The 18,493-nt window shown below is 37.0% G+C and overlaps 1 protein-coding gene across 1 annotated transcript; it reads right to left on the bottom strand.

Annotated features, from left to right (window-relative positions):
- Nucleotides 1-1,575: 1,575 nt before the first annotated feature.
- Nucleotides 1,576-11,550, bottom strand: LOC114270955 (uncharacterized). Its single transcript, XM_028212581.2, has 6 exons — nucleotides 11,223-11,550; nucleotides 9,927-10,006; nucleotides 3,335-3,451; nucleotides 2,258-2,381; nucleotides 2,067-2,184; nucleotides 1,576-1,931 (listed from the first exon to the last, which is right to left on the bottom strand). The coding sequence occupies exons 2-6, from the start codon at nucleotides 9,934-9,936 to the stop codon at nucleotides 1,878-1,880; spliced, it is 423 nt and encodes a 140-aa protein (XP_028068382.1). The 5' UTR covers nucleotides 9,937-10,006; nucleotides 11,223-11,550; the 3' UTR covers nucleotides 1,576-1,877.
- Nucleotides 11,551-18,493: the final 6,943 nt, after the last annotated feature.

The following is an 18,493-nucleotide window of genomic DNA, read 5'->3' as shown; positions in this document are numbered from 1 at the left end:
AATTGTTTATAATTTATTTTATTCTGAAATTTGTGTCCAGACTATTTGATATAATTTTTTTCTTATAGTTTATGAGACAAAAATAATTTAAATAAGATGAAAAAAAATAAATAAATTTGAAAGCTGGGATGAGTACTTTCGATTTGTGCTTCTAAATATCAATTTTTAACTCACAATAAGTTACGTCAAATAGGCGTAAATCATTATTCACCCAAACGATGTCCATAATGAATTTCATATCATCTAGACACAGAATGCAATACTGCTCCATCTATGTAAATCACAGTAAAGTACAAGTTCTATTTGGTTCAATTTCTACTGGACCTTGGTTCAAATGAAGGGGGTGTGGTGATTGGAATTGCTATTAGATTAAGGATAACCACAAATTTTACTGCAGAACTAGTGGCAATTTATGCTGAAAAGCTAGAGCAAAATATTTAGATGTTTCCAACTTGAATTCTTTCCCTAAAAAAATAACAAAAAAGATTAAAAAAAAAAAAAAAATTGATTTATTCTTTTCCTTTTTTTTTTTCTTTTTTTTTTTTTTTTGAGAAGGTATAATACAATTTATATTTCTATCCTAAAGGGAAGGGACTGGCAAGACTCAAAACTCAGTCCAGTTGTCTGGTGAAAAGGGCCTAACCACTTGGGCTATTCTTTGTCTCATGTACAATGAATTTCAACAAAAACTCAAACATCTGGGTTAATCAAATATGTTGAGGCTAATACAAGTTGTATTTTGAGTACTAATAAATTATTAAAAAAAAAATACAATTCAGTGTGAAAACTAATTACACAAAAATGAGGGTGCAACTCTCCCTGTTCCAAACCACAAAAAAAAAAAAAAAAAAAAAACCCCTCAGAAAAATTACACCCCCACCCCCACCCCCGATAATTAGTTTTGATCTATTACACTAATTCCCCTAAATTATTGTCTGGCAAGCTGTCGACATAGCATTTCAAGATTGATGGCACCATTTACCTATAAAATGGCAAAAAATCCATAATTTGGGTAAATTACACTTCGCAATTCTATAACTACACCAAATCCCAATTTAATTCCTTAATTAAGTTCTTATACTTTCGTTCAAGTTGCAATGTTGTCCTTTCATTAGTCTAGTGTCATATTTGTTAACATAAATTATCATGTTACCTTCACATGATGCATATTTCAGACAAAAATGTAATTTTCTATCTTTTTCTTATTCTTTTATATTTCTCCACCATATTTTCTCTTAGTACTGTATTTTTTAAACCAACCACCACTGACTAGAGAAGGCGTAGTTGATGCTGGTGGGCTTAGAAAATATAGTGAAGAAATAAAGAATAAGAAGAAAAATTAAGAAAATTATATTTTGACGAAAAAATGCCTTACGTGAGTCGCATGTCAATTGCCATTAGCAAATTTAACATCAAATTAATGGAAGAACTACATTACAACTTAACCTAAAGTATAAGTTAACTGTTAAAATTTAAAAAAGAAAAGAAAAAGAAACTGTTACAATTACAAAATGAGAGACTCAAAGTAGGATTCGGTGTAAAGTGTAGGGCATTAAGTGTAACATACTCCCTCAATTTTATCAATCAACAAGTTACATGCTCAAAAAATAAAGCCTCAAATTATATAGTACTATAGAGAAGTTCTGTACAATTCCAATGTATTAATTCTATATTGTGCAATATTTGATATTATACATTGTTGAAACATTTGAGAAATCTTTACTTCACTTTTATATACATCAAATTTTAATCCAACCACGGTCAGCTTGCCTATCTGAAAAAATAAAAAAACACGCTCGGCTCTATTTCCAAATTCAACTTGCCTTTGTGGATGGTTGTAAGGGTGTATAAAGAGGAAACCAAATTTGACAGACCGGCTAGAATAGGCAAACAATTGCTATGATCAACAATACAACTGAACATGCCATTGCCTGCAAAAACAACCATGTGTTGACCATAAAATGCTAGTCCAACTAATGTTTATACCATTTTAAGGTGAAAACAAAATAGAGGTTTACCTTTCTACTAAAAGCTGAGAGAGAGAGAGAGAGAGAGGTAATACTTACACAAATTGCAGAAGCAGCAAGGCCAGCTCGCTCTCTAGGGTCCTTTCGATAGTAGTTTCCAAAGTACAGAATTGCAGCATAGTACCACATAAGTGGGAACACAAAGCCTAACAGAAAACTGAAAAGAATAGATATATCCATTAGGTAAGGGAAAATGAGGAAAGATGGAGGAAGGAGTTAAGAATACTCACGAAAGCCATCCTATCCCACAACCAAAGCAAGGAAGGGGCTTGTCAAAAGTCCCTAGTTGGAAGTCATCTGCATCTCTAATAAGGGTATATTTGCCTTTCGGGTCTCCCATGTCTGTTGCTTGCCCTGCCAGTGCAAGAATAGTTCAGTATTCTCGGCATTTACTTAGTAAAAAGATCAGTTTCTGTAACAGTTCTCTTTTAACAGAAAGTAGCATCATATGGATCATATATATTAGTCAAAGCAAACTAAATGTGCCATCACTATCACAATCACAACCCATTATTCTGATGAAAGGCACACGAGTAAAGATGAAGCTTGATTAGCATGCAACAAGAACTTTGGGCCAGTTTGGTGTAGCTAAAATTGCAAACTGAAATTTGAATCAAAAAACAAAAGCTAAAAGTAACCGTTTCCCAACTTCCCAATAATCAACTTTTTTCAATTTATATAAGTTATTTTTAACTCATAAGTTGTAAGCAGAAGCTGTTTAACATAGATTTCCAAAATAAAAATAAAAAAAAATAAAAAGAAGAAGCTATAAGCAGCTCCATAAGCTGCACCAAACAAGGCCTTTGTTTTCAGATGGTAACTGTGTGAATTTATGTGTGTGCTTATATAACTAGCCGCTACTTCAGTATGGAGTAAAATCCAGACAACAATGACAAGGTGTCAAAGTTTTACTAAATCATAAACAATGGAAGGGGTATGTGTTAGAATAAGTAGTTCCAAAATAAATCCAAAAATCATTAAGATTCTTTCGATTGATATCCTCTATGCCGAAATCAATAAAAATGATACCAAGGGACTTCAAAGTCACTCAGACCCAGGTATGGCAGTCATGAAATGATGCCATGGCATTGGAGGTATACCAATCAATTTTTCCTCAATCAGTGATCCAGAAACAGAAAATGGATGTACATGTAATCAAAACTTGGGTGGTAGTTTAGGCATGACTTAAGCAAATAAGAGAAGGTCAATGTTTAATTTAATATTGAATAAAAGAAAGTACAATGAATTTGCATGTAAGCATAAAAAAATGGGTAATTGCATATTAATCACATCCAAACAGTATCTACCTTTAAACAGTGAATTGTATCGAGCAGAAGGCCTCAAAAGATCGAAGTGCTTATCAGAAACTGATCTCACCAATTCAAGGCCATTTCTCAAACTTTCTCCCTCCTCGATTGTAGCATCTGTGACATGAAGAAGTTCCAATATATAGTCATTAAAAGGTCTAAGGCCATTTGTTAGTTGTATATTTCCCTCCTTTTCCTTCACTCTCCCCATAATTCTGCATGCATAACTTATCTTAAAAAGAGAACCAAATGTTCAATTGGGCATGGAACTTCTAAGTGGAGTAAAATATTGCCATATCCTCCTATAGTTACATACAAAATACTTGCAATAGACAAACATGTGCAAGTAATTTCAAGAACACAAAAATGCAATCCACACCATCTATCAATCTTGGAAGGGACTGATGAGCTCACAATAATTGTCTCCTTGTAAATACCAGCATTGTGTCCCGTAATCACAACAAAGATTGGAGTTGAATCATTCTCATAAAAGAATTAATAATATTTGTCTTTGACACAATATGTCAGGCATGAGACGACACAATATAAAAGATAAACATGAACCAGCATAAAATTTTCTGTGGAAGCCATATTAAGTTTTTGCATTTGCCTTTTTAACTGATATTGGTGCATTGTCAGACTATTAAACTAACAAGTGCAGTATCGTCCTAGTTGAAATACTTCATCATAGCATGATATTGAACAGTATAGTTGCTCGGTGTAACAATATAGTGTGAGAATATATTGTGAAATATATTGTGAGTCTTACAAATTAACTTAGAGTCCTATTAGAGGCATGATTGTATTAGAGTTCTATTAAAGTCATGGTCATATTGTATTTGTATTTCCTTTTTGGTTTAGGAGTTAGGGCTATATACATTCTAAGGTCTGATTGTAATTCATACACATTGAATATATGAGATACAGATAGCTATTCAAAAATCTTACATGGTATCAGAGCCTTGTTCGAAACCCTAAGTCCACACCTGTTGTTTCGAAGTTGTCGCCGATTGTTCGAAGTCGTCTCTGTTCTTTGGTCTTCTTCACAGTCGCGACTTAGGGTTCGTGGGTCTCTCTAGTTCGTTGGTCGCGTCTTCAGTCATCATTAGGAACTCGAGATCAACTTCAGCCCGTGCTTCATCGTGGCTCAGTTCTGGTCCTTCTGGTTCGCGAACTCAATCCCTCTAGTTCGCGAACGTCATCACCGTGCTTCTGATTCAGGTCGCGATCGTCTTCCGCCGTCGTCCACAACCATCGTGACTCCGTCCTGTCTTTTGAATCTTCTCTGGTTCACAATCAGTCCCCTGTGATACATATAACTAATTTGTTGGTATTTACACTTTGACCCAAAATTTCATTGACTATTACACTTGGACTGGCTCACTCCCGTGTGTGTTCTAAGTACTGAGATAGTGGTTATAATTGGACCCCAAAATTCTATAACTTTGGTTCACTTTGATGTCGGATACCCACACGCTTCAATCTTTAACAAATCCCAAGAAAGGACCACTAGCTCCAGATGAGTGCGCCTTCTGCCATCAGAGGAGTCATTGGAAGTATCATTGTCCCAAGAAGGGATGTTTGTCTGCTTTGTCTGTGTTTGCCTCGTCTTCTCAGCAATTGCCGATTAAGTTCTGCGCTCTTCCTCTGAGTACCGTTCGGCCTCCCACCAATTCTACTGTATCTGCTCCAGCTCCCGATCCTGACTTAGCTTCCTTGACTGCTCAGATTAGTCAGTTTGAACATACATTGTGTACCTCCCAGCCATCTATGTTTGCCTCAATTGTTTCCCCTCTTCATTCAGGTTTGCTTGGGTCTTCTTCAGGTATTTCTTCGTCTGTCTGGTTTTTTTACTCTGGTGCCTCTCATCATATGACTCCCCATCTCTCATTACTTCAAAATTGCACTCCTCCTTTTCCTATTACTGTCAATGCTGCTAATGGGCCTGGTATGTCTGTTATATCTGTTGGATCTGTCCTACCGTCAGCTATGTCTGTTGTCTCTATTCCATCTGTTCTTTATGTTCCTCAATTATCTGTCAGTTTATTATCTATCAGTCAACTTGACGCCTCTAGTTTTGATGTTATCTTTTCCTCTTCTATCTGTTCTGTGCAGGATCGGATGTCTAAACAGCAAATTGGGACTAGTTGTAGAGTTGGGAACCTTTATGTGGTAGAGAGCTTGCATCTGCCTTTGACAACCTCTCTGGCTGCCTTTTCTCTTTTCAATTAGATTCTCTGTCCAGTCCTTTCTACTTGTGGCATTCTAAATTAGGGCATTTGTCTGCTGACCGCTTACGGTCTTTGGCTCAATCAGGTATCTTGGGAAAAGTTTCTCCTAGTGAACTTACTGAATGTCAGGGGTGTAAACTCGCCAAGATGACAGCCTTACCTTTTCGTAAAAGCACTTCTATATCTGATACACCATTTTCTTTAGTTCATACTGATGTTTGGGACCCTTCTTCTGTTCTCACCAAAGGAGGTTCTGCATATTATGTGTCATTTATTGATGACTGCTCCCGTTACACTTGGATTTATCTTATGACTCATAAGTCCGATTTCTATCAGATATACCGTACCTTTCAGTCTATGATTACTACACATTTTGGGTCTACTATTAAAGTGTTACGGTCTGACTTGGGTGGGGAGTATTTTAAAACTGAGTTTTGTGAGTATTTGGCCAATTTGGGTACCATTCACCAAACTTCCTGTACAGATACAACTGCCCAAAATGGTCGCGTTGAGCGTAAACACCGTCATCTCCTTGAGACAGCTAGGTCTCTTCTTCTCTCTGCCTCAGTTCTGGCTCCATTCTGGGAGGAGGCAGTTCTTACTGCTGCCTTTCTTCTCAATCGCATGCCTACTCCTATTCTTTCTGGTCGGTCTCCTTATGAGGCTTTGTTCTCCCAACTTCCTAACTACTCCCTCCTTCGTGTGTTTGGGTCTGCCTGTTTTGTCCTTCTTCTCCGCAAAGATAGGACCAAACTTAGTGCTCGGTCTGTCCTTTGTGTCTTTTTGGGTTATAGTCCTACTCAAAAAGGCTATCGGTGTTACGACCCTGTTTCCCGTCGTCTTTATGTCTCCCATCATGTTTCTTTTCTCGAATGTCTGCCTTACTTTCAGCTTCCTCCTGTCGCTGCTCCAGTTTCCAAAGAGGATTTGGTTCACATTGACCCATTTCCTTCTAAGGTACCGTCTGATGAGTACATCTCCACAGTTCCTCCTGAGCTTGTTTCATCTTCTCCTCCTGCTTCACCTTTGGCTGCTTCTCCTCCTTCAGTTTGTTCTCCTTCTCCATTGTTAGTTTATTCTCGTCGCAAGGCTCTTCCTCCACCAGTTGTCTCTACATCTACTGCTGATCCTCCTGCTGCTCCGACTTTGATCCTGCCGCACACCGATATCCTACTCGAGCGCGTCATCCTCCAAACAGGTTAGGTTGGTCTAATACATGTTTTTCTGCTTCCTATCATACTTTTTTGTCTGCTATTCACTCTTTTTCAGAACCACAGTCTTACAAAGAGGCATGTCAGGACCCTTATTGGGTTCACGCTATGGAAGATGAGTTGTCTGCTCTACAGAAAACTAGTACTTGGGAGCTTGTTCCTTTGCCTGCTGGTTAGAACTTGGTTGGTTGTAAATGGGTCTACAAAGTCAAGACTCATTCTGATGGGTTTCTTGAGCGCTACAAAGCTTGTCTAGTTGCCAAAGGTTTCTCTCAGGAGTATGGTATTGATTATGAGGAAACATTTGCTCCTGTTGCCAAGATGACTACTGTCCGTACTTTGATCTCTGTCGCTGCTATTCGCTCTTGGCCTCTTTATCAGATGGATGTTAAGAATGCTTTTCTTAATGGCCATCTCACTGAGGAAGTTTACATGCGTCCTCCTCCTGGTCTTCCCCATTCCTCTGGCCAAGTTTGTCGTCTTCGGCGTACTCTGTATGGTCTAAAGCAGTCTCCTCGTGCTTGGTATGATCACTTTCAGACTGCTGTTACCGAGCTTGGGTTTCATTCTTCTGCTTCCGACTCTGCTTTATTTTTGAGACATACATCGACTGGTTTTATTGCTCTCTTACTCTATGTGGATGATATGATCATCACTGGTTCTGACTCTTCTGCTATCTCTGAGGTCAAGTAGCATCTCTTCCGCACCTTCGAAATGAAAGATCTGGGTCCATTACGGTATTTTCTTGGTATTGAGGTTGCTTCTTCTCCAAAGGGCTATTTTCTATCTCAGGCTAAGTATGCTAATGAAGTCATTCACCGTGCTGGTCTTACCGATACTAAGGTTTCTGATACATCTATTGAGCTTAATGTGAAGCTTAATTCTACTGATGGTGTCCCTCTGGATGATCCTACTTTATATCGCGAGCTTATGGGTTGTTTAGTTTATCTGACTGTCACTCACCCTGATCTTGCTTATGCTGTTCATGTGATTAGTCAGTTCGTTTCTGCTCCTCGCTCTACCCATTGGGCTGTTTTGGTTCGCATTCTTCGCTATCTCAGGGGTACCATATTTCAAGGCTTACTATTGTCCTCTACTTCCTCTTTGGACTTGGTGGCCTATGCTAACTCTGATTGGGCTGGTGATGTTATTGATCGCAAGTCTACGTCTGGTTTCTGTATGTTTTTTGGTGATTCCTTGATCTCTTGGAAAAGTAAGAAACAATTAGTCGTTGCCCGCTCTACTGTCGAAACTGAGTATCGTGCTATGGCTCATGCCATTGCTGAGATTGTTTGACTTCGTTGTCTTTTGTCTGATTTGGGTGTCTCTCAGTCTTCTCCGACCTCTCTCTATTGTGACAACCGCAATGCTGTTCAGATTGCCCGCAATGCTGTTCAGATTGCCCACATCTGCAGTCTGCCTCTATCTCGCTTCTTTTCATCCCTTCAGCTTCGCAACTTGCGGACTTCTTCACCAAGACTCACACTATTACTCGGTTTCAATTTCTTCAATATATTCTCACACCTTCGCTCAAACTCTCCGTGTTTTCTGCTAAAACACCTTGAGTTTGAGCGAAGGTGTGAGAATATATTGTGAAATATATCGTAAGTCTTACAAATTAACTTAGAGTCCTATTAGAGGCATGATTGTATTAGAGTCCTATTAGAGTCATGGTCATATTGTATTTGTATTTCCTTTTTGGTTTAGGAGTTAGGGCTATATATATTCTAAGGTCTGATTGTAATTGATACACATTGAATATATGAGATACAGAAATCTATTCAGAAATCTTACATATAGAAGGTAGAATAATAAAAATCTATGGACTCGGGTACGAGTATCTGGAGTAAGTGTGGGTGCATGTTCAAGCATCAAACCTTCATAAACTTGAATCTCACGATATTGGGATATGTATCCAAAAGTGGGATACGCATACGGTGTCAACATATGGTTGTTAGAATCGTACGATTCACGATTCGATTCAATATGAGTTTCAACAAAAACAATTTGAATCATGTTGTTGAATCAGAAATTGAGTGAATCGTACGATTCAATTTATGATTCATTGCAATTCAGTACTATTTCTATTTTTGTTTACATAACGCATGAAACAATGCCATTTTTCGCCAAACTAGAAGAGATTAATTAGTTATATTGATATACATGATTTTATATGTATATATATAATTTAGTGATATTGATAATTTACTTTATTTTAAATATTGCATGTATTTTTATAAGTATATAAATATATAGAATTATATATTATATCAAATAAAATGAATCTTACGATTCACGATTCACGATTCACTATTCACTATTTTAGCAAAACTATTCACGATTTGACAACAATGCACATATATTGCGCTCCGTATAATATTCTTAGATAAGATATAAGTAAAAATGTACCTCAAATTAAATAGGATTTAGAAAATATATGAAATTTTTGTATCTCATGATGAGATTCTCATCCATGTGAGAAGCTTAAAATGTTTTTTACTAGCAAATATGAGTTTCTCCTTCTTCAAACATCGTACAAAATTAGAGGATCCAAGTGTCTAAATTGGGTACGTGTGTTGGACATGTATCTCACACCCTTACCCTTGCCATATTCGGTGGACACGGGTACTTTGGAAAAAAATAGTAAAGCTCATGTAACATAGATCAAAATATGGAAGAAAATTTATAACTGGCACACTCATGTTTGTTATCTCTTTCTACTAGTGGTTGGTTGAGAGAATATTCAAGTAACTTGCCCAAACAAGAATGCATGACCAAATATAGTTTAAAGGCAAAAATGAGAGGATACTTTTGTAATTTTCATTTATAAATTAGAATTGAATCACCTAGCAAATGCCTTTTTTTTTATATTGCAACCAAAGGGTTAATTCACTTATCTTCACAATCAAGAAACTGGAAGGGCTGTTAAATGTAGTGGGATAAGAATCCTCTGGCTTCTCTATTCTTCAAGCTTATTATATTTGTATTATATATCTCATACTAGATGATGGTATACTTGATATACTCAGAGGAGTCGACATGAGAAGAAGCAGCAGCACAAAAAGAAATTGACAATATCAAAAAACAGTAAATTTATGTTTCTCTACTGAACACAAAACTAATTAGGTAAATAGAAATCAAGTTGATTACTTGGTTCCATGTGCAGTATTGCTGATGTGTCCAGAAGATTGAGGTCTTCAGTTATGCAATCACCCTCCAATCCAAATTACCTGCTTCAAATAATTAAAAAGAGTTTCCAATTTAATGTTATCCCGTTACCTCTAATACAGATTTCACTTAGGTATGCTACACCTGGTTGGCGTTAAACAAATGCAAATCAAATGGTGGAATCTTAAAACTAATTCTAGGGTCAAAAAGATTTAGATGTCAGCCAAAACCCTGTTGTTTATTTGCATGTGCATCATTTCCTGTGGAGTACACATCGATAAATCAAACAAATATTTTACTCAGATAAATTGACAGCAGAGTTGATCAGTCTTGCTAGGCTTACATATCATGAAATGATGAATGTGAAGTATATGCCTAACAAAGACCCAAATTTCAATTTCAGCTACTCAGCTCTTCCTACCCGTGCTTTTAATTGAGGCGTGGAAAATAAATGGTTTTCATTGATATGTTCTACTACCGGGAAAAAATAATTTCACTGATAGCCATGTAAAACTTGCCATAATCTCCTAACGTTCTCCATTCTTAATATCACACGAATAAGAGCATCTCCAATTGTATGCACAACCTCATACAAAAGCCAAAATTTGGGATTTAAGCATAGAAGAAGAACCACTCCAACTGTGTGCCAAAATATGGCATTGTAATATATTTGGGCACCAAGTGTAGCAAAATGCCAAATTTTAGCACATTTGATCAGTTGACATTTTGCCTAAAATTTACGAAGTTGTTATTTTTCCAATTTCAGAATTTACATTTAGACACGGACAAACACATTGTACGTACGGTGTAGATTGAATCATATGGTGGTTATACACACACACACGCACAAAATTGACATTTGTACCATGTGGCAATAACCATTGGAGATGCCACACTTGTGTGTAGATATCATATACCTGAGTGTGTGTCACTTCATCAAGACATTATGATTTGGGAATTAGGCGAAAAAAACTGAAATTCATTCAGAAGCTAGAAAATAGGCTAAATTTCATGTTCAAAGGCAATAAAATTCTTAACAAATCGCAAAAGAGAAAATTTAACTCAAAAGATCAATCTTACTATCAAAACTGAAACAACCCCAAGGCAAAGCAATTACCCATAGCAAAAACATCACATTCTACCCCAAAATAAAACACCCAACATTGAAATAAAATCTACAATGCACATATGTACACAAAAACACACACATAGAACCACAATCACCATATTGACAATAAATTTATAACTTGGAAGAGGCTAACAAAAAGCACAACTTGCCTTTGATGAATGAAATCGCAGATCAGAAGTTTTAGAGAGAGGGAATGAGGGAGATGTCTCAAGTAATTACATGACAAATAAGATTTCTTCTCGGCATTAAACTACTAAAGCTGAAGGACATTGACCCCCCCTCCCTCTCTCTAGTCGTCGTTTTCGTTTATAGGAATGTGAAAATGATTTATACTTATTGGTGTTTTTTATATAGTTTTTGTTGTTTCTTTCTTCTGCCCTTTTAACATCGAATGGCAGTGACTGATGAATCAATCGGCGATTAGATAATAAACTTAGGAGAAATTACAAGTCACGTAATTTGATTGGATTGGAGGATGGATGCTTTCAAAGTGTCAGCTGACTGATATTTTGGTGGTGTTTAGGAAAATAAAAAAATAAAAAATCGAATTTTATCTATTGTAACAAATTAATTTCCAAACACTATTTTTGTACAATTAAAAAACTCCCATTATTTTTTTCAATTTTTTTTTAGTGAATTTTTTTAGATTAAAGGGTATTCTCTGAGTTCTTGGAGAACCGTTCATTTTATAAAATCTTTCACATATATTATTTATTAAAAAAAATTAAATCAATTCGATAATCGTAACTAATTCAATATATCACGTTATTCGGATAACACCAATAGGTCATTCTTATTTTTTGATGACAAACATAATAAATTAAATAAGTTATGATTATCATATCGATTTAATTTTTTTTTTATCAATAATATAAACAAAAAATCTTATAAAATGAATAATTAAGATTATCGAGATCTTGTGTGAACTCTACAGATTCAAACAATATCTCCTAATCCAAATGCATGACTAGAGGGGAGCCTACTCTTCTTTTTCTTATATTTGTGGCAATAGTTTTCACTTTTTGAGTCTACGCAGTTTAGAAAGGTTTAGGAAACCCCACAAAAAAATAAAAAATAAAAAAAAATAAATTAAAAATAAGTGAGATTTTTTTAATTTTTATTTTAAACTTTGGAGGTCCTTCTGTAGGACTCTACGTGATTTTTTTTTATTATTTATTTTTAGAGGTGAAGATAATCTAACAAAAAAATTATTAAAAATTAAACTTATAACTTAATTCAACACTTAAAATTTAATATATAATTTAAAAATTAAATAATTCCATTTAATAGCCACAATTATTGTTATTTAAAGTTTTTTTTTATTGCTCTTAAAATATAAGTTAGAGGTTAGGAAAAATTTAAGTAATTAAAATCTTGTGTAGTGCTAATTGAATTTATAATTACTTAGGGATAAATATTGATGAGCACTGTTGTGACACCTCGTTGATACTACCACCATCACCCCTACCATTGTCCAGCCTCAGATATTTGTCGGTGAAGAGAGATACGAGAGATATGCTTTTGCAGTTAGAGAGTCATTACACTGAGGTGATTTTCTGGTACCTTGTTTCGTCCCTCCTTTTCTTTCTGCCATTTTTGTCGATTTATTTGGTATACAATGTTGTACTCCTTAGAAGAGTATCCCACAATGCCCATGTCCAAAAGAACAACTCTTAGAACTCCTCCAGTCTCTCCTCCAACTAGCCTGTCAGCCATACTACATACTTGTCGCAAGGGAGCTCCATGAAGATGGAAACCCTCACCTTCATGCCATGGTTCAATGCACGAAGAAGATCCAAACTTCCAACTCGAGATTTTTCGATCTCACTGGAACCAATGGGAGGATCTACCATCCGAATATAGAAAAACTCCACTCATCAACAGCAAGTCGACAGTACATACAGAAAGAGGGCGAGTTCGTCGAATGGGGAGAATTTTCATCTCAGGGGAGAAGTCCTTCGAAAAACAGAGACGAACTCTGGAGGGGAATACTTGGCGAAGCAGAAACGGAGGAATAATTCTTTGCTTCCTGTAAAGAAAGATGCCTCACCGATTACGTCACAAAATTCCCCCAATTAAAAACATTTTCCAGGGATCACTACAAAAGAGAGAGGCCCCCATATACTAGCCCTTTTAATTCATTTCCTTTTTTAAATGAAGAAGTAAAAAAATAGGCAGAAAATAATATTTTGTTTGTAAGTCGAGATTTCGTTAAGTACGAGTTATGTCAAAATTGTTGCCTCTCCATTTGGAGGGAAGACGACTTCCTTAGATTAGGGATACACAAAAACAAAATCAATAATTTATATACTGACGAAGAACTGTCCTCCTCCTCTGACAACAGGAACCAGAGTAGAGGCCCATCCGCCCAATCTCCCTCTACCTCGAAGGACCCTCAAGAACAGGCAAAACCGCCTGGGCCAGAAGCCTCGGACGACACAATTACTTCTCCGGCAGAATAAGCTTCAAGGACTACGACTAAGACGCCGTCTACAACGTCACAGACGACATCAAATACTCGACAGTCCCTACCGAATTAATGAAGAATTTAGTAGGATGCCAGAGAGATTTCCATGTATTTGTTAAGTTCCAACCAGATCTCGCTATTAGAGGAGGAATTCCTTGTATTTTATTAACAAATGGGGACAGTAGTTGGTTAGATGCAATGTCCCCTAAAATGAGAGAATGGTTTGATGTTAATGTAACCACTGTCATCATTAATGAAAAATTTTATTAATTTTATTTATGAAACCACTCAAAGTTTTATTTACTTAGTACATTTCCCTTATCATCAACTGTTACATCTTGAGTCACATCACTATTTTTTACACTGATGATTACATTTCGTAAAACATTAGAAAATTCTGCTGGATCCATAACAACTGATCCTCTACGATCAACTTCCTCTTTGCTAACACCAACCTCTGAAATTGACGGACCAGGATCAACATCACTGGTGTCATCACCACCTTTGCGTACATCCATCTCTGATAAACTCAGACGACCTCTGCGTTCATGAATAACTGAACCACTTTTCCCAAAACCTCCTAACAACAAATCTCTTCGCCTCTCCGGTAAACCAACAGACTTAGTCCGTGTCAGAATCGGAATGGCTTTCGTTGGAGGACAATGCCAAACATCAACATTATCATTAGTATATTTTTTAGATAACACAACAATAGAGTGGGCCCTCATTTGCGAATCTTCTGGCATGTCACTCGTACAATACTTCAGATACCCCTTCATTTTACAATACGTAACCCCCCTTTTAATACTGGAATTTTCAAGTCGATACTTCACCATCCATGGCACCTGTTTGTCGTTAATTGAACAATAACCATTCCCATAATAGACTAACTCGCATTGACAATCCACTAGGAAAATAAACCACGCCTGCAAACTGTCATTACTGTCTAACCTCCGATCATAAACATTTACTCTAACCAACCCACTAGCATTGGGTGCGCAAAGGGGGGAATATTTTATCAATATTTTATCAACCTTAATACTTTTTTGTTTGTATCTTAACCTCAATTGAGAAAATAAATTAGGCAACGCAAGTTCAATACAACTAAAATCACTTGTTGAAACACCTTCAACAACCCCAGTTTTTATATCGTTCACCTCCATTAACCTAAATATTAGAAATAAAAATACATCAAATTACAATTCTAAACAGTTTTAAAGTACATTTGACTCCTTAAAGTAATTTTGCATTCCTACCCACAATGCCCATGCCCAAAAGAACAACTCTTAGAACTCCTCCAGTCTCTCCTCCAACTAGTCTGTCAGCCATACTACATACTTGTCGCAAGGGAGCTCCATAAAGATGGAAACCCTCACCTTCATGCCATGGTTCAATGCACGAAGAAGATCCAAACTTCCAACTCGAGATTTTTCGATCTCACTGGAACCAATGGGAGGATCTACCATCCGAATATAGAAAAACTCCACTCGCCAACAGCAAGTCGACAGTACATACAGAAAGAGGGCGAGTTCGTCGAATGGGGAGAATTTTCATCTCAGGGGAGAAGTCCTTCGAAAAACAGAGACGAACTCTGGAGGGGAGTACTTGGCGAAGCAAAAACGGAGGAACAATTCTTTGCTCTCTGTAAAGAAAGATGTCTCACCGATTACGTCACAAAATTCCCCCAATTAAAAACATTTTCCAGGGATCACTACAAAAGAGAGAGGCCCCCATATACTAGCCCTTTTAATTCATTTCCTTTTTTAAATGAAGAAGTAAAAAAATAGGCAGAAAATAATATTTTGTTTGTAAGTCGAGATTTCGTTAAGTACGAGTTATGTCAAAATTGTTGCCTCTCCGTTTGGAGGGAAGACGACTTCCTTAGATTAGGGATACACGAAAACAAAATCAATAATTTATATACTGACGAAGAACTGTCCTCCTCCTCTGACAACAAGAACCAGAGTAGAGGCCCATCCGCCCAATCTCCCTCTACCTCGAAGGACCCTCAAGAACAGGCAAAACCGCCTGGGCCAGAAGCCTCGGACGACACAATTACTTCTCCGGCAGAATACGCTTCAAGGACTACGACCAAGACGCCGTCTACAACGTCATAGACGACATCAAATACTCGACAGTCCCTACCGAATTAATGAAGAATTTAGTAGGATGCCAGAGAGATTTCCATGTATTTGTTAAGTTCCAACCAAATCTCACTATTAGAGGAGGAATTCCTTGTATTTTATTAACAAATGGGGACAGTAGTTGGTTAGATGCAATGTCCCCTAAAATGAGAGAATGGTTTGATGTTAATGTAACCACTGTCATCATTAATGAAAAATTTTATTAATTTTATTTATGAAACCACTCAAAGTTTTATTTACTTAGTACATTTCCCTTATCATCAACTGTTACATCTTGAGTCACATCACTATTTTTTACACTGATGATTACATTTCGTAAAACATTAGAAAATTCTGCTGGATCCATAACAACTGATCCTCTACGATCAACTTCCTCTTTGCTAACACTAACCTCTGAAATTGACAGACCAGGATCAACATCACTGGTGTCATCACCACCTTTGCGTACATCCATCTCTGACAAACTCAGACGACCTCTGCGTTCATAAATAACTGAACCACTTTCCCCAAAACCTCATAGCAACAAATCTCTTCGCCTCTCCGGTAAACCAACAAACTTAGTCCGTGTCAGAATCAGAATGGCCTTCGTTGGAGGACAATGCCAAACATCAACATTATCATTAGTATATTTTTTAGATAACACAACAATAGAGGGGGCCCTCATTTGCGAATCTTCTGGCATGTCACTCGTACAATACTTCAGATACCCCTTCATTTTACAATACGTAACCCCCCTTTTAATATTGGAATTTTCAAGTCGATATTTCACCATCCATGGCACCTGTTTGTCATTAATTGAACAATAACCATTCCCATAATAGACTAACTCGCATTGACAATCCACTGGGAAAATAAACCACGCCTGCAAACTGTCATTACCGTCTAACCTCCGATCATAAACATTTACTCTGACCAACCCACTAGCATTGGGTGCGCAAAGGGGGGAATATTTTATCAACCTTGATACTTTTTTGTTTGTATCTTAACCTCAATTGAGAAAATAAATCTGGCAAAGCAAGTTCAATACAACTGAAATCACTTGCTGAAACACCTTCAACAACCCCAGTTTTTATATCGTCCACCTCCATTAACCTGAACATTAAAAATAAAAATACATCAAATTACAATTCTAAACAGTTTTAAAGTACATTTGACTCCTTAAAGTAATTTTGCATTCCTTTCCACTAACAGTAGCAGCCACTAAATATATGGTACCCTTTTGAATGCTTTCAACATTTCCCAACAGCGTATCTTTGTAGTCCGTCCAAACATCAACTAGGAAGAACCGGTCCACAACTTCTATCCCGTGACGAATGTACTCTTTGTCCTTGCCACCAACGAGCTTGAACCTCATTTTCTTTAGCATCCGAAACCGGTTGGACTGGTCAGGATCAACAATCCAGGTCTCAGGATTACCCTCGCCAACTCCAATAAATATCTTGTCAGGTGTAGGGACGGAATCTAACGGACTATTATCATTGATGAAAAAAAACAACACGTGGTGGACCACAGCTTCGTCCTTAGCATCTTGTCCCAATTGAACATTACCAATGAATTTGATATCCTTAACCATGATCTTGTCTGATTGACGGTCAGATCTCTTATTACCCAACTCAATACCATTAATTAATCTCGCCACGCCTTTATTATCAAACTTAACGTCCCTTAATTGTTCATCGTATAGCTGTAATTTCCTTACTCCGCTTTTAGTCTTCTTAATAAATAGGGAAATATTCTGAACGTATCGTCTGCGAACATACTGGGTCTTAAAAGGTGCACGACTACGGTAACTAAGCCTATATCCACTGGCCGCCGGTGTCCTTGACCTCCGGTACGCAAGGGGGGTCCGGTAATGGCTGCTTCCTATTCTTCCATTTTTAATAAATAACTCCAAATCTTTTATATAGTGGCTGCTACTGTTAGTGGAAAGGAATGCAAAATTACTTTAAGGAGTCAAATGTACTTTAAAACTGTTTAGAATTGTAATTTGATGTATTTTTATTTTTAATGTTCAGGTTAATGGAGGTGGACGATATAAAAACTGGGGTTGTTGAAGGTGTTTCAGCAAGTGATTTCAGTTGTATTGAACTTGCTTTGCCTAATTTATTTTCTCAATTGAGGTTAAGATACAAACAAAAAAGTATTAAGGTTGATAAAATATTGATAAAATATTTCCCCCTTTGCGCACCCAATGCTAGTGGGTTGGTCAGAGTAAATGTTTATGATCGGAGATTAGACGGTAATGACAGTTTGCAGGCATGGTTTATTTTCCCAGTAGATTGTCAATGCGAGTTAGTCTATTATGGGAATGGTTATTGTTCAATTAACGACAAACAGGTGCCATGGGTGAAATATCGACTTAAAAATTCCAATATTAAAAGGGGGGTTACGTATTGTAAAATGAAGGGGTATCTGAAGTATTGTACGAGTGACATGCCAAAAGATTCGCAAATGAGGGCCCCCTCTATTGTTGTGTTATCTAAAAAATATACTAATGATAATGTTGATGTTTGGCATTGTCCTCCAACGAAGGCCATTCCGATTCTGACACGGACTAAGTCTGTTGGTTTACCGGAGAGGCGAAGAGATTTGTTGTTAGGAGGTTTTGGGGAAAGTGGTTCAGTTATTCATGAACGCAGAGGTCGTCTGAGTTTGTCAGAGATTGATGTACGCAGAGGTGGTGATGACACCAGTGATGTTGATCTTGGCCCGTCGATTTTAGAGGTTGGTGTTAGCAAAGATGAAGTTGATCGTAGAGGATCAATTATTATGGATCCAGCAGAATTTTCTAATGTTTACGAAATGTAAT

This window comes from Camellia sinensis, chromosome 5 (assembly GCF_055761805.1).
Source record: "Camellia sinensis isolate YWXY chromosome 5, ASM5576180v1, whole genome shotgun sequence".
NCBI lineage: Eukaryota > Viridiplantae > Streptophyta > Magnoliopsida > Ericales > Theaceae > Camellia > Camellia sinensis.
The sequence above is the reverse complement of the archived record's forward strand: the minus strand, read 5'-3'. Positions and strand labels throughout refer to the sequence as shown.

What these genes read in the sequence shown, in the direction of transcription:
- LOC114270955 (XM_028212581.2), bottom strand. An exon ending in TGTGGGATAGGATGGCTTTC is followed by an intron (nt 2,185 to 2,257) that starts GTGAGTATTCTT and finishes TATTCTTTTCAG; the next exon opens with TTTTCTGTTAGGCTTTGTGT. An exon ending in TTGCTGCTTCTGCAATTTGT is followed by an intron (nt 1,932 to 2,066) that starts GTAAGTATTACC and finishes TTGTTTTTGCAG; the next exon opens with GCAATGGCATGTTCAGTTGT.